Below are 16,583 nucleotides of genomic sequence, written 5' to 3' on the forward strand. Positions count from 1 at the left end.
TCAGGAATGCATTAAATATAGAAATGAGAATTCCAAAAGTAGAGCTACATTTTCCTAATTCATCTCTCTTCATAAGAAAATACCTGAAGCAGCTTATAATTTTTAACTTAGGATGGGAAGAGAACTACCATGCAGTTCTGTGTTTCAATGTGAATGAAACTCACTGAATGTGGAAGTATGATGATGGTGGTAATAATAAAACCTTCAAAATGATCCATGAAAATGATGCGTTATCCTTGATAATAGTCTAAAGACACATTTTTCTATTAGCATTCAGCAGCATTTCTTATGGAAGAAAACAAATAGACGTCCTGAGGAGAATCAGCGCTGGGCTGATGTTTGAATGTAGGTGTGTGAAGCTAACAGCTGTGGAAACAGCTGTGCAGACAGTTGCATAGGGTTCAGGACTCCTGGTGGATGCAACTTTGCTTTTGCAGAGGGGATGCAACCGAGGTAAGCCACTGTAAAGTAGCAGGTGAGCTGCAGAGGGGATAAGAGCTATTGTTTAATGTCATCAAATATATATATATATATATATATATATATATATATATATATATATATATATCCACAGTCACCCTTCAACTTCTTTCATTTGGTTGAGCCCAAATTGAGGTAGAGGAAAGGAATCTTTAAAGACGAAGCCATACATAATTTTAACTCTGAATTATCACCATGATTCAGGACAAAACTGCACCAGTTGCTCTTCTGCTAGAAAAAGATCTTTTTAATAACCAAATAATGACAGTACCTCTCCCAGTTGCCATGACATCTTCTGGCATTAGAATGAATCAAGCGCTTTGTCTTTCTTTCACGTTTTAAACCCGGCATAATGTTTTGAGTTGGAATTTTTAAGTATTTCTCTCAGATCATTACATTCTCTCAAACAAGCCCTTCTCACCCACTGCTAGAAACCTGTTCCTCTTTTCTTTTCTTTTCCTTTTTGAATAGCTGTTTTGCTTGTAGTGCACGTTATTTATCTCTGAGTTGTTTTCCTGTACTATCACCTTCCGGACAGTAGCACTGGCTCTCGGTCTGCTTGCCCAGCATCTGTACAGCGAACATCTCTGAGTGCCGATACTGAAAAATCATCTGGTGGTGGGCCAGGAGACAGCACAGCATGGTGCCTGCTAGCCTGGACCTGAGTTGGATTTATTCCCAGCACTCCTGGGTATCCCTGGATGGCCCGGGTATCCCCAGCACTATGGCCCAAGCAGCATTGCATTCTAGCACTCAGCCACTGGTCCAGCTCACCACAAGCTGCCCTTGGGGTCCCTTAGAGCACCATTTAGGGATTTTTTTTAAAGAGTGGAAGTGATGTGATTGCATAATATTTAATGACATTGCATTCTGAAGTAAATGCATGGAAGCCAGAGAAGAGTCTATGGTGAATAACAGAAAAAAATTAAAAGTTTAGGAATGCAAAATGTATGATAAATGTATTTAATACAAAACTTCTCTAGTCATTAGTTGATGGGGCTCTGATAAAGTGTGGGAGTCTGCCTGCCACAAGAAAAGTGTCTGTGACGACGCTTAAAGGGCATATGAGGCTCTTCCTGGTACTAACAATCCTGAAGACCATCAGCAGAAAAATCCATCTATGTAATTCAGCTTTAACTTTTCAGATTCATTTTAAACAGTTTCAGGGACAGAAAAGGTAACATTACATTTTCTCACACACATCCTTCAACATACTACCTACTGTTTATCAAATTCCTGTACACCTCAATCACTGGGCCCTCAGGCCTTATTAGGTCGATGTAGAAAGATCTTGATAAATTAATTTAAATCCATTTTAATTACAGTTAAATCCATTAAGCCAAACTAGTTACATTTAAATCCACATGTAAGTAAGTTCGTTACATTAAGACCTGATATTTCCATTTAATTCTCAAAACAGCCTGAGATGCTCCATCCCAGTTCTTAATTTAGGGTGTTCCCCTTCATTCTGATTTTATAGATGAGGAAACTGAGAATGTTGAAAAGTTAAGTACCATGCCTTAGCCATGGTAAAACATAATGGTACAAGAAAATTTTCATCAGTCTTTCCAAATGTTAAATCCACTATTCTTTCTATAGACACCATTCTCGTGGAATTAACATAAAATCTGTACCAAAGAGAAGTAAACATACTTTAATATTCACCAAACCAAGGGCTCAGTGAAATGAATATTGAACAGTAGAATTTTAGGTAGTAATAATGGCCTGAGATAGGTTGGAACTTTTTTTAATGTATTACTTTGAAAGTTTTTTACTTTTTGTTGAAAGACCGTGAGATACACAGTTACAAAGTTGTTCATTATTTAGTTTCATTCAATGTTCCAACACCCATCCCTTCACCAGTGTACATTTCACACCACCAATGTCCTCAGTTTCCCTCCCACCATTCCTGACCCCAACCTTACCCTACTGCAACCCCCCCCTTTCCTTTTTGGCATTATGGTTGGCATTACAGTGCTGAAAGGTTATCATATTTGTTCCTTCACTTACTTTCAGCAACCAATTCTTATCCAGAGTGATCATTTCCAACTATCATTAACATAACTGTACCTTCTCTATACTAACTGCCCTCACCGCCAACACTTGAGGTAAATTTCCAACCATGGACCAGTTCTCAAGCCCTTGTTTCTACTGTCCTTGGCTATTAGTCTCATATTATGTTTTCTTATATCCCACAAATGAGTTACAATAATTCTATATCTGTCCCTCTCTTGATTCAATTCACTAAGCATAATATTCTCAATGTCCATGCATTTAGAAGTGGATTTCAGGACTTCATTTTTCCTGGAGGCTGCATAATGTTCCATTGTGTAGATGTACCATAGTTTCTTTATCCAGTCATCTGTTGTTGGGTATTTCCAGGTTATGGCTATTATGAATAGTGCTTCAATGAACATAGAAGTGCAGATGGTTTTCCAAAAATAGAAAGAGTGGGGGAAACTGTCTGACATAGAAGTAGGCACAGGGTTGGGATATGGGGAGGAGGATACTGGGGACACTGGTGGTGGAAAATGTACACAGGAGGTGGGATGGGTGTTCAATCATTGTGTGACTGAAACTCAAACATGAAAGCTTTGTAACTGTATCTCAAGGTGATTCAATAGAAATAAAAATTTTTTAAATGTTTTAAATATTTTAGAAAAAGAGCACTAATTTGCTTATGGAAGATAAAAAGCTTTTTTTAGTATCTGAGCATAAAGGGAATCACTTTTTAGCCATATAAATCATGTGCAGGGGCTGGAGCGATAGCACAGTGGGTTGGACATTTGTGTTGCACACGGATGTCCCGGGTTCGATTCCCAGCATACCATTGCTGAGTCTAAACACCACCAGGAGTAATTCCTGAGTGCAAAGCCAGGAATAACCGCTGTGCTTCGCTGGGTGTGACCCAAAAAGCAAAACAAAACAAAACAAAAAAAATCCTGTGCAATAAAATATGTTGATATCAAAAAATTAAAAAGTGCAGATGGTTTTCCTGCCCTGTGCTTTTGGACTCCCGAGGTATATTCCCAGAAGTGGCATTGCTGAGTCTTATGGAAGCTCAATTTTCAGTTTCTTGAGGATTTCCCATATAGTTTTCTAAAAAGGCTGGACCAGTCAGCATTCCACCAACAATGAATGAGAGCCCCCTTTCTCCTTGCATCTGCCAGCACTGGTTGTTCTTGTTCTTTATGATGTGTGCCAGTCTTCATGGTGTGAGATGATGTCTTGTTTTGATTTGCATCTCTCTGATGATCAACGATGTAGAGCATTTTTTCATGTGCCTTTTGACCATTTTGTATTTCTCTTTGAGGAAGTTTCTGTTCATTTCTTCTCTCCAGTTTTTGATGGGGTTAGATTTTTTTTTTCTCGTAGACTTCTATCAGTTTCTTAAATATCTTGAGTATCAACCCCTTATCTTATGGATATTGGGTAAATAATTTTTCCCATTCTGTGGGTTGTCTTTGTATCTTGGTCACCATTTCTTTTGAGGTGCAGAAGCTTCTTAGTTTAATTAAGTCTTATTTGTTTATCTTTGCTTCCACTGACTTGGTCAGTAGTGTTCCATCTTTAAAGATGACTTTAGTTGTAATGTCATGGAGGGTTCTGCCTATGTTTTGCCCCATGTACCTTAAAGATTCAGACTGATATTGAAGTATTTAATCCATTTTTATCTGCCCTTTGTGCCTGGCATTAGAAAGAGGACTGAGTTCATTTTTCAGCATGTAACTCCCCAGTTTTCCCAGCACCACTTATTGAAGAGTCTTCCCTTACTCACTTCATATTTCTTGCTGCTTTATCAAAGATTAATTGATCATATATTTGAGGTTCTGTGTCAGGATGGTGGTGGCTGGTCCTGGAGGTCTCCGGCTGCCGTAGCCCTGGCCGGGGCGGGGAGGAAAGCTCAACCCGCTCCCCTCCAAGGGACTCCGGGAAGGAACACCGAGGCGCGGGGGCAGAGACTGCACTGCTCTCGTCCGGGATCTGGATTTTATAGTCTCTGAGTCTTGGCCGCTGATGGGATTACACGGCGCCAGGGGGCCAGGTGGTGGGTGTGACCCCCGCCTACTGGAATTTGGAGGATCTGGGTGGAAGATGCTCGACTCCAATTCGAGTAGGCTTGGAGGTCTCAGCCCCGGAACCCGCGTGGCTTTGTCCCTCTGCCAGTACCTTCAGGTGTGCGGAGAGTGGTCTCAGCATGGTGGTGGCTGGTCCTGGAGGTCTCCGGCTGCCGTAGCCCTGGCCGGGGCGGGGAGGAAAGCTCAACCCGCTCCCCTCCAAGGGACTCCGGGAAGGAACACCGAGGCGCGGGGGCAGAGACTGCACTGCTCTCGTCCGGGATCTGGATTTCATAGTCTCTGAGTCTTGGCCGCTGATGGGATTACACGGCGCCAGGGGTCCAGGTGGTGGGTGTGACCCCCGCCTACTGGAATTTGGAGGATCTGGGTGGAAGATGCTCGACTCCAATTCGAGTAGGCTTGGAGGTCTCGGCCCCGGAACCCGCGTGGCTTTGTCCCTCTGCCAGTACCTTCAGGTGTGCGGAGAGTGGTCTCAGCATGGTGGTGGCTGGTCCTGGAGGTCTCCGGCTGCCGTAGCCCTGGCCGGGGCGGGGAGGAAAGCTCAACCCGCTCCCCTCCAAGGGACTCCGGGAAGGAACACCGAGGCGCGGGGGCAGAGACTGCACTGCTCTCGTCCGGGATCTGGATTTTATAGTCTCTGAGTCTTGGCCGCTGATGGGATTACACGGCGCCAGGGGGCCAGGTGGTGGGTGTGACCCCCGCCTACTGGAATTTGGAGGATCTGGGTGGAAGATGCTCGACTCCAATTCGAGTAGGCTTGGAGGTCTCGGCCCCGGAACCCGCGTGGCTTTGTCCCTCTGCCAGTACCTTCAGGTGTGCGGAGAGTGGTCTCAGCATGGTGGTGGCTGGTCCTGGAGGTCTCCGGCTGCCGTAGCCCTGGCCGGGGCGGGGAGGAAAGCTCAACCCGCTCCCCTCCAAGGGACTCCGGGAAGGAACACCGAGGCGCGGGGGCAGAGACTGCACTGCTCTCGTCCGGGATCTGGATTTTATAGTCTCTGAGTCTTGGCCGCTGATGGGATTACACGGCGCCAGGGGGCCAGGTGGTGGGTGTGACCCCCGCCTACTGGAATTTGGAGGATCTGGGTGGAAGATGCTCGACTCCAATTCGAGTAGGCTTGGAGGTCTCGGCCCCGGAACCCGCGTGGCTTTGTCCCTCTGCCAGTACCTTCAGGTGTGCGGAGAGTGGTCTCAGCATGCTGAGAGGTACTGGCAGAGGGACAAAGCCACGCGGGTTCCGGGGCCGAGACCTCCAAGCCTACTCGAATTGGAGTCGAGCATCTTCCACCCAGATCCTCCAAATTCCAGTAGGCGGGGGTCACACCCACCACCTGGACCCCTGGCGCCGTGTAATCCCATCAGCGGCCAAGACTCAGAGACTATGAAATCCAGATCCCGGACGAGAGCAGTGCAGTCTCTGCCCCCGCGCCTCGGTGTTCCTTCCCGGAGTCCCTTGGAGGGGAGCGGGTTGAGCTTTCCTCCCCGCCCCGGCCAGGGCTACGGCAGCCGGAGACCTCCAGGACCAGCCACCACCATGCTGAGACCACTCTCCGCACACCTGAAGGTACTGGCAGAGGGACAAAGCCACGCGGGTTCCGGGGCCGAGACCTCCAAGCCTACTCGAATTGGAGTCGAGCATCTTCCACCCAGATCCTCCAAATTCCAGTAGGCGGGGGTCACACCCACCACCTGGCCCCCTGGCGCCGTGTAATCCCATCAGCGGCCAAGACTCAGAGACTATAAAATCCAGATCCCGGACGAGAGCAGTGCAGTCTCTGCCCCCGCGCCTCGGTGTTCCTTCCCGGAGTCCCTTGGAGGGGAGCGGGTTGAGCTTTCCTCCCCGCCCCGGCCAGGGCTACGGCAGCCGGAGACCTCCAGGACCAGCCACCACCATGCTGAGACCACTCTCCGCACACTTATCAGAACTTTTCTTTATGACATCTTATTATCTCATTCCTACCTTGGACAAACTTGCAGGCTTTCGAATGTAGCCTGCCCACAGGGCAGAGTCTGGCAAACTCCCCGTGGCCTACCAAATATGCCAAATACCAGTAACAATGATGGGTCTCATTCTCCTAAAGAGCCGTGAATAAAATCTCAGGGCTAGGATGAAAGAGACGTTACTGGGGCCTGCTCGAGGCAATCGACGATTAACAGGATGATGAAATGAATGAAAAAAATGTGTCAGGATATCAAACTCTATTCCATTGATCTGCAGGTCTGTCTTTATTTCAATACCATGCTGTTCTAATTACTACCACTTGGGAGTACAGTTTAAAATTGGGGAAGGGGATGTCTCTCATCTTCTTTTTCCCAAGGACTGCTTTAGCTATTCGTGTAGCTTTATTATGAAACTTTTTCTAATACACGAAATTTTCTGGTGATCATTAGACCACAATATACATTTTTCTTTAGACTGCCAATAGACTGCCTAGACCCAAATTAAAGTTCTCTTTCACCCTGCAATTAAGTACTTCTGGATTATTTTTCAACTTCCCCAATCTTGGTTTTTTTGAGGTGGTGGTGGTGCTCAGGATTTACTCCTGTTTCTAAAGGTTAACTCCTAGTGGTGCTTAGACACCATGTGGCTCCAGGGATTGAAAGAGGATGTACATATACAAGGCAAGTACCTTAACCTCCTACTGTCTCTATGGTCTATTTCTTTCCTTTTAATTGAAAGAATTTATAATTATTTTAATTTAAAGAATTAATAATACATAATAGCTTACATTAGCGTTAGAGTCATTACTTTATATTTGTGGAGCTACTCATACATCTTTGAATTGAGACTATTAATGCCTGAAAGTGGTTGGGGGACCACATGCAGGCTAAGGAAATCAAATACGATCATCCACATTCAGGATAACCTCTACAATGTCTATCCAGCCCCAGATTAGATCTTTATAGGAACACAAAAATTCTAATTTTCACACAAAACAGAATTGATTTTAAATAAACATGATGCTTTTTAGATTGTAGCCTTTCTTGCAAATTTTAACAAATAGTGGGAGGTGTGAGGTATAAAACACAAAAACAATCTTTAGTTTTTCTTTGTAGCTGAGCTCTACTTTTCCCTGAAGACAATAATCCAAGATCTTGCCTCAACTATTAAAAGTCCATTTTCAGCCACTTCTGCCTTCTCAAATGAGAAATTTCTATGTACAGTACTTCCAACATTATCTTTTACTTAGCTATGTGGATAGGAGCTTGTAAGTTACCTCATTTGCCCTGTGGTAGACTTGGAAACATAACTCCAGGTCTTGAACTGCAAGCATATACGCCATGGTGAATGAGTGTAAAAACTAATTTCTTCTACCTCATGTCCTCACATTTGTCTTTTTCTCTTTTCCACTTACAATTTAAGCAAAATCTTAGACAGGTAAAAATCATGGGACTTCTTTGCAAATCAAACCCACTCTCTGAAGAACTAGATGCATATACTTCTAGCTATTTTATGTGTGCGTGTATGTGCGCGCTCATGCATGCGTGCATGTGTATGTGTGTGTCTGTGTGATTTCTTCCAATATAAATGCTATCGCTTTGCACAAATGCCATAGACAAGCTTTCTATCTACATATATTCAAAGAAAGTTTGTGGTGTCTAAAATTACACAGGAACTTTACACTGGTTATCTTTTGATGTGGCCACAATCCACCCTTGTCCCCACAAACTCAAGGAAGGCAGCCTGAAAGTCCTTTGGGAGAGTGAGCTCATCCCTACAATTCCAGTGGCCAGCTGGTTATAGATTTTCTTGTAAAACACGTAAAACAATTTCACCAGTTTTTGAAAAAAAAATATTCAGTACATCTAGATATAAAATGGATATGGCAGTTTCAGCCAAGCTCTGGCTAGGAAATTAAAACAATCACAACTAGTTGGAATGTAGTGATATATGTACAATGTGTTCAACGTAGTAAGTCAGACATCCAATGCACATAACACTTAAAGCAAAGCATGCCAAGGCTCCCACACCCCATAAAGCTAAGTACCTTGCCAGGAGTTGTACTCGGTACCAACATGACCCAACTCAGTCACTAAGATACTTTCTTATGGCTCCTTTTCCCAGTGCAATCATTCTCTACACACAACTGAAGAGGCCCGACTTCCACCTACAATGTGTGCCCTCTCCCCTGAGCCTAGACTATTTTCCTTCTTACAGAAGATTCAAATCCTCTTTTAGAGATTCTGAAAATGAGGTAGAGAAGCTCTGTGCAATATCCAAAGTGAAAAAAATTCTAAAAATCTTGTGTTCAGATTTCCAGTCCAGATTTCCAGAGGACAATGTTATGTTTATGCATGTTAATATCCCAAATGTTAATTTTATGCTAATCATTATGAAAGTGGGTGTAAATTTGAACAGACACATATGATCACAATTGCATTTTTTTCAAGTGTGAAAAAAAAGAATATTGAGAAGTAAACGTGAATAAAACAATATTAAGATGTTATTAATGGCTATAGCCCAAAGGATGAAAAATGACTAATTTTGCTTCTTCTGAATTTTTGTCTGTATTTTGCAAATTGTTTACAATAAATCATGCTAGTTTTATCATGTTAAAAAGAGAAAGATACGTTGGAATATACTGCTTTGTGGATACTGGATGCATGCTGGAAACTCATGGATTGGTAGGTAAAGCTGAGGAAAGGATAAGAACTTAAACAACATACTCACCCATTAACTGAGGGAGAGAAGAGGCCTCCCTGTCAAGCATGATGGATCCTTTCTCCATACATGTCCTCAGCTCAAATAAGCTATGAAGGGATAATGTGGCCACATGGGGCTTGCTCCATCTCTCTCCTCCCTGTTCCACTTTTTCTTCAAATTTAATCCACCTAGGAACAAGAGATTAGTGAATAGCAATTAAAAGTGTTCTAACTGCCTCTGGAAATAGCAGCATCAAATTTTCCTCTCCACCCCCACCATCACATCCAAAATGTCTCCTCCATTTGTGGAGTCTTAAAAGCTCATTGTATCATTAATTACATTACCTTTATAAATACACCAGTCACTAAACCGACCCTTCCTCTATTGTTAGAAAGAAAACAAACTAAAAGGAGTCATTTGGTTTTATTTCTGTCTATATATAACCATGAAATACTGAAGCACAATTATTTAACTGAATTTTTTACATAAGGTAGGCAAAAAAGCTTTTAAAAATTCTTCTGGGAAGAAGCTACAATGTGCAAAACCCGTCACAATTGTGAAAATTCTGTTGTCACTTTACAAGGCAAGTTTATATAAGGCAATATTTAGCTGTGAACCAATATTTATCATAAATATTTAAAAAATATAGTGTGTGAAGTGGCCAAATGAATACAAAATTTGTCTTAAGTGCTTAAAGAAGGCCAGTATGTGTTGCTATGTATTATTTTAATATTCCTTAGCTGACACAAGTTTACCTCTCATTGAGATTTTAATAGAAGCTTTATTCTTTACGTCTAACTTCACATGTGTTTAAAAATACACAAACACAGTGAATGCATCTAATTCTGATCACAGCAGATCTTGTATCAACCTTAGCTAGGGAACAAACTCCCCTCTCGGGACTGCATCTTTCCCTGAGTCATAGACATTTTGATAACTTAGCAATACATAGCAATAAAAATAGCCTGGTAGAATAGAGAGCAAGACTTCTTTAACACTTTTTTGTGTCTATGTATTCTACATCCAAACTTCTCTTATACTCTAATAGAAAACCAACAAAAGTATCATTTTGCTACCCATCATGATTCAGAGCAAAAAGCTTCTTTCACTCACTTTAAACCTTCTGAAAGTATTGAAAAAGATAAAGACAGGACTTAAAAGAGGGGGTTAAAAATTGTTTTTCTACATTCTTTACCCAATGGTTTAATGATTGAAAATGTTTTCCTAGAAAAGGCTAAATGCTTACCTAACTCCCTAAAAGATGAGAACAAAGGGCAGAGATGAGAGGAAGCTCTACATAAAGTATTATTTATAGACTGCTCACCACCCCCAGAGGAAGAAAAAAAAAACACATTAGTAGAACTAAAAGTGAAAATAGATCAAGAGATCAGCAGCGGTGTCAAAGAAAAATTTAGAATTTTAATCAAGCTCAACACTCAAGTGATTCAAAGCATTTCAGCCATATCCAAAGATTCTCTCTCCAAATTCTTCTCAAGAAGTCTACCCAGGTCAGAAAAGAAAATGGTCACATGCCAATGTTAACCTTATCCCAGTTCTTCCTCAATTCTCTTCCCTGGAAAATGGAGGCAGCTGATATTTTTATAATTTTATCACACAAGTTTATAGGCCACTGCCCAAGTTCCATAACTTCAGAACTGGACCATATTATTTCTACTAAAGTGATTGCAATTTTTTTTCCTTTTGGGTCACTCCCAGTGATACTCAGGGGTTACTCCTGGCTCATACACTCAGGAATTACTCCTGGTGGTGCTCAGAGGACCATATGAGATGCTGGAAATCAAACCTGGGTCGGCAGTGTGCAAGGCAAACACCCTACCTGCTGTGCAATCATTTCAGCCAGTGATTGCAAAATATTAAAAGGAAAAAAAATGAAAAACATTTCTTAAAATGAAATACCTAGTGTGTGTGTGCATGTGTGCAGTTCTTTGGTTTGATATATTTTTACAATAAGAAATAGGAGGAAGTGGGGGAAAATATATAATTTAATATTACCCTCATAGATTTATATGAATCTACCAAAACAATAAAAGACAATTAGTTATTTCAACAGTAATCATTTTATGGAGCATATTACATAAGTTACATTATTTTCATGGCTGGAGCGATAGCACAGTGGTAGGGCATTTGCCTTGCACGCAGCCAACATGGCCTACTCGAGTTCGATTCCTCCGCCCCTCTTGGAGAGCCTGGCAAGTACCAAGAGTATCTCGCCCGCACGGCAGAGCCTGGCAAGCTACCCGTGACGTACTCGATATGCCAAACACAGTAACAACAAAGTCTCCAATGGAGACGTTACTGGGCCCGCTCGAGCAAATCGATGAACAACGGGAGGACCGTGACTGTGACATTATTTTCATATACATGTCATTTTTTCAAGTTTTCTCATAGAATCGCTAATCCTATTTGTTGGTAAATGATAAAAGAATTCAATTTATAGCTGTCTAATTTATTGTTAAAAACAAGAATAAAAGAGAAAATGCAAAAGAACATGAAACTAATATAGAGTTAGAATCATTATATCATCTAGAAGGAATGCAGTGACTCCCGGTTTCTGACCCTGAGAGCTCTAACTAGCTGATGGACTGTATCTTCAGTCACAGAATTTGAACCCACCAAGAATGACAATGAACTCAGTGAAAGAGTGTGTTGAATATGGCCTTCATTTCCTCTTATCTTTACTAAAGGGGTTCTCTTTTGTTGATGCCATTGATCTACATTGTCAAATCACTTTTTAAAAGAAAACTAGTATATGATTATGACTCTCTTCTGTTCTTCTGCTATTATCCTCAACAGTCCAAAAAAAAAAAACTAAATTAAAAGTTTCTATTTTTTTAAAGGAGCAAAGCCACTTCTTTTTGTGACCAAATCTTTCACTACATTCCCCTCGTTTTGTATTTTAGGCAATCTGACTCGTCATAACTTTGAATAAGTTTTTTAGATGCATTTAGAAATCATACTAACTAGCTTAGATTTATTTATGGAGATGCACTGCTCTCCCTTCTGAAATACACTAGCCCTTTAGGTAAAGATTTAATCATAAGAGTAAATGTAAGTATAGTATTGAAAAGTCAGGGCTAGAGTGATTACTCAATCACTGAGTGCATGCTTTTGCATGCAGGAGAACCAAGTTCAGCCTCCAGCACTCCATGGTCCTTACTACTGTCATGAGCAATTCTCAAGCACAGAGTTGAAGTAAACTTTGGGCACTGCTAGATGTGGACCCAAAACTAAAAATAAGTAAAAATTAAATTTAAAATGATCAGTTCCGTAGAATCTATATTCCTAGTGGATAAGTATTACATCATAGTTCAGTTTAGCATGTATTTTACTTTCAGTTCTGGACATATTGAATATTGTGATGATATCATTCCAAAACAAAGCTAATAGCATAAGGGGAACTCTTGTATATTGAGTATTAACTTCCTTTGAAATGCAATGCTCTCATTCTTAGGAACTGATTAAGGAACTGATTACACTTCTAACATATGCTTTTAAACATGTAGTATAGTCTGTCTGTCTAAACATAATGCTTGCAGATAATATCGTTCAAAATTTGTACATGTTGTGTCTATATTCCTCATACACTCATACACAAGGACAAATCTGAAGGAAAAAAACATAAAAACTACTCAATCCAAATCAAAATCCATTAAAGAAAAGGCTATGGCAAAGGTATCAAAGTTCAGTCTAAGTTCCTGTGAATTTGTAAAGGTGCTTTAAAGCCATATAATTACATTTTTTTAAAAAACAGGCATTTTTACTGTAAAATGTACTAAAAGCCCCTATCATTCTTTCATGGGAACTATGAATAGCCATATATTTGCAATAATTTCTAACTTTTCTTTTGTCTTGGTACTTGACTTGTTATAAAAAAATTAATTTCAGAAACTGCCTTTTTAAATACTTGCAACTACATAATTGCTGTAACCTTGGAGGAGGAGTTTACTAGGTGAAATTTATTTATCCCAAGGTCTTAGAAGAATAATGATAAAGTCCATTGCAGTTTAACATACTTTGTGTGCCTGCCAACCAAATAGAATTTCACTCTTTTGTTGAAGAAACTGAAGGCCCACTGGGAATCACTGAATTTTGCAATTTTCCAATCATATGATTTAAAATAATTAAGAAAAGACAAGACCTCTAACTCTAAAACATGTCATTTTTAGAGTGGAAAATAAACATGACCTTTGTACTAGAATATAACCCAACTGAATAAAATGATTAGAATAATAATGAATTTCTGGAAAAATTGTCTCATCACATATTTAAAAAGCCAATGGTAGTATATACTTGGGGGATAAATGATGTTCAAAGAAAATTGTTATATTTCTGAATTAACAATAGATGCAAAACAGTGTATATAACTAAATAGATGATTAAATTCCTTTTATTCTCTATCTTTTTTCTTACAAAATTAAATAAATAAACTCAGTCTATAAAGATATTCTGCAGCCACCCAGTAGTGAGAAGAAAGAAGTCCCTCTCCAGATCATCAGAGTATGAGCACATGTATAACTATGCCCTGAAATCATATTCTCCAGAGGTAGGTCAGGTCAGTCTTTCAGAAAGAAAGAAAAATTGATGTTTTTTTTTTTTTTTTTTTTTGCTGGAGCAATAGCACAGTGGATAGGGCGTTTGCCTTGCACGTGGCCAACCCGGCTGACCCTCCGCCCCTCTCGGAGAGCCCAGCAAGCTACGGAGAATATCTCGCCCACATGGCAGAGCCTGGCAAGCTCCCCGTGAGATATTTGATATGCCAAACACAGTAACAAGTCTCATGATGGAGACTTGTTACTGGGCCCACTGGAGCAAATCGATGAACAATGGGAAGACAGTGAGAGTGACAGTTATTTTGTGCCATCCCAGTTAAGGTGAAACATCAATGGCCATTTCCTTCGTTGACTTGTTATGTTTGTGGTAGCTTGTGACAACTTTTCCTTTTTCTACCCAGGTTCAACAGTAAAATTTTTATGGAGGTGGGGGGGTGATTTTTTCAAAAACTGATCTGTCATTATTTTACAACATTACGGTATTTTAGGGGTGTAGCCTCTGTACGTGTCTAGGATTAGGATTCCCTATATCCATCACGAAAGTTCCAGTGACATCCATGATCAAAAAGAGTCCTTTAGTCATTCCTCATCCCCTCACTCTGCTCCTCCAGTAAAACCAGGTGAAAACCAGGTCAAGGGGTTTGTTTTGTTTGTTTTTGTGAATCATTTTCCACATAAGGTAAGACCACTGGTAATTGTCTTTCACTTCTTTACTTATTTCACTTCACAGAATCATTTGAAGTTGCATCCATTTTGTCCCAAAAGGCAAGATGTTATCTTTTTCAAAAAGATAATGATCAGCAGTCAATGAGGGAGCAGCATTCCATTGACTACACACATCACACCTGCTTTATCTAGTTACCTTAAATTGTATTTGAATTGTATTTGAATTTGTATTTGAAGTGAATTGGATTCAATACTCTGCATCTGTGAAGTATTGAAATCTGTATTTCAGCCTTTGTGAATAGTGCTGCTATGAACATAGGAATGATAATATCCTTTTGTACTAGTATTTCCTTTTTTTTTCTTTTGCAATTTCCAATCCATTTGCTATAGAAGCTGTAGCAAATACATTCAGAATTCCTTTTTCTTAACAACCTCACCAACATCTGGTTTCAGATACAGGTCATTCTCATGGGCGTAAGAAGACACCCCACTGCAGTTTTGATTTGCATTACTCTAATAATAATTGATGGTGAGCTTTATTTTTTCCATGTCTCTATAGGTGTCTGCTCAGGTATTTTTCCTATTTCTATTAGATTGCTTGGTATTTAGTTGTTGTTGTAGTCGAATTGTGTGAGTTTTTTACGTATTTTGGATATTAGTAGAACTAAAGTGACAGTAATGCTAAAACTCAATGCATGATAGTCTTGGTCAAATGAAAAGTATAGAACATTAAAAGTATAAGGCATTACTCAATTCCTCTTTTGCAAACCACAGCACCCAAAAGGAGAGAGAGAACAAAAGGGAGTTCCCTGCCACAGAGGCAGGGTGGGATGGGGGGGTGGGGGGGTGGGAGGGATACTGAAATTAGTGGTGGTGGATCATGGGCACTAGTGGAGGGACGGGTACTCGATCATTGTATAACTGAAACCCAGCACAAAAATTTGTAAGTCTGCAGCTGTACCTCATGGTATTTCACTAATAAAAATTTAAAAAATAAAAAGTATAAGGCATTAAAAGATGTAAGAGATTGTATTCTGATGGGAGTATGAGCTCACAGTGGAAATTACATTATACTGGAAACATCTGCTGAATTCATTCTCTTTAGAATCACCTGTCAATCACATTTTACACAGAAAAACATTAAATTGTCAAATGTATACTTTATCCAGAAAAAACTTGATATCACATCTTCATATATGAAATGTATCCCTTCTAAATGTTAAACTTTATTAATTTGGAAGATTTGAGATCTTTTACTTATTTTTTATACAAGTCTTAATGCAATGAGAGAGACCAGTTGTAGTTACTGGTTTTGGCATATCGAATACAAAACGGATAGCTTGCCAGGCTCTTCCATGCAGGCGGAATACTCTCGGTAGCTTGCCAGTCTTTCCGAGAGGGATAGAGGCTTTTGGGGCGACCTCTAATCACCCTTGTAGGTGTTACCATATTTGAACCCTATCAAATATGGTACGACAATTCCGGAAGATGGGTATTTAGAGTTTTATGATGTGTTTATGTTTTAAGCGGCCGCGCGGGTCCGGAAAGCGTCCTGGAGTGTAGCGACGGCTGGGTAGTGGAAGTAGTGTGGTAACCAGTAACTACAACTGGTCTCATTCACCTGACCCTGAAGGCTTCACCGACATGGCAGCACTGAGAAGGATGAGAAAGGAGAGGCCGACAAAATCTCAAGGCCGACCTAGGCTGCCACAACGAAGGAAGACAAAAATGATCGTCTGTACTTTCAATGCACGTACGCTAGCATCAGATGCATCCATCGAGGACCTGATGGTACAAGCGCGAATGATCAAGTACGACATCATTGGTCTGACCGAGACAAGAAGGCACGAACCTCACCATGCCGTTTTCGACACTGGAGAAGAATTGTTCCTCGGAACATACGATAAAAGAGGTGTTGGAGGCGTCGGTGTCCTTGTCAACACAAACTTGGCCAAGAGCATTGATTCATTCAAATGCCTAACAACCTGAATCGGACGTTTACATTTGAATAGATGTGGCTCACTGCCTGCAGTTTCTATCTTCCTTGTCTACGCACCAACATCTCATTATGATGAAAGAGAAATCGAGAAGTTCTACATGGAGCTAGAGAAGTTCTATAAAGAAAACCACACCTTCTACAAGATC

General features: G+C 40.7%; 1 protein-coding gene across 2 annotated transcripts in view; it reads right to left on the bottom strand.

The window, feature by feature from the left end:
* SLC4A4 (solute carrier family 4 member 4) overlaps positions 1-16,583 on the bottom strand; it is a 346,379-nt gene that overhangs the window by 213,519 nt on the left and 116,277 nt on the right. For both annotated transcript variants that reach the window (XM_056111484.1, XM_056111485.1), the window contains exon 4: positions 9,229-9,389. In XM_056111484.1, the coding sequence (XP_055967459.1) occupies positions 9,229-9,389 (161 nt within the window). The remainder of the gene's footprint in view (positions 1-9,228; positions 9,390-16,583) is intronic.

This window comes from Sorex fumeus, unplaced genomic scaffold (genome assembly GCF_029834395.1).
Source record: "Sorex fumeus unplaced genomic scaffold, SorFum_2.1 ptg000013l, whole genome shotgun sequence".
Lineage (NCBI taxonomy): Eukaryota > Metazoa > Chordata > Mammalia > Eulipotyphla > Soricidae > Sorex > Sorex fumeus.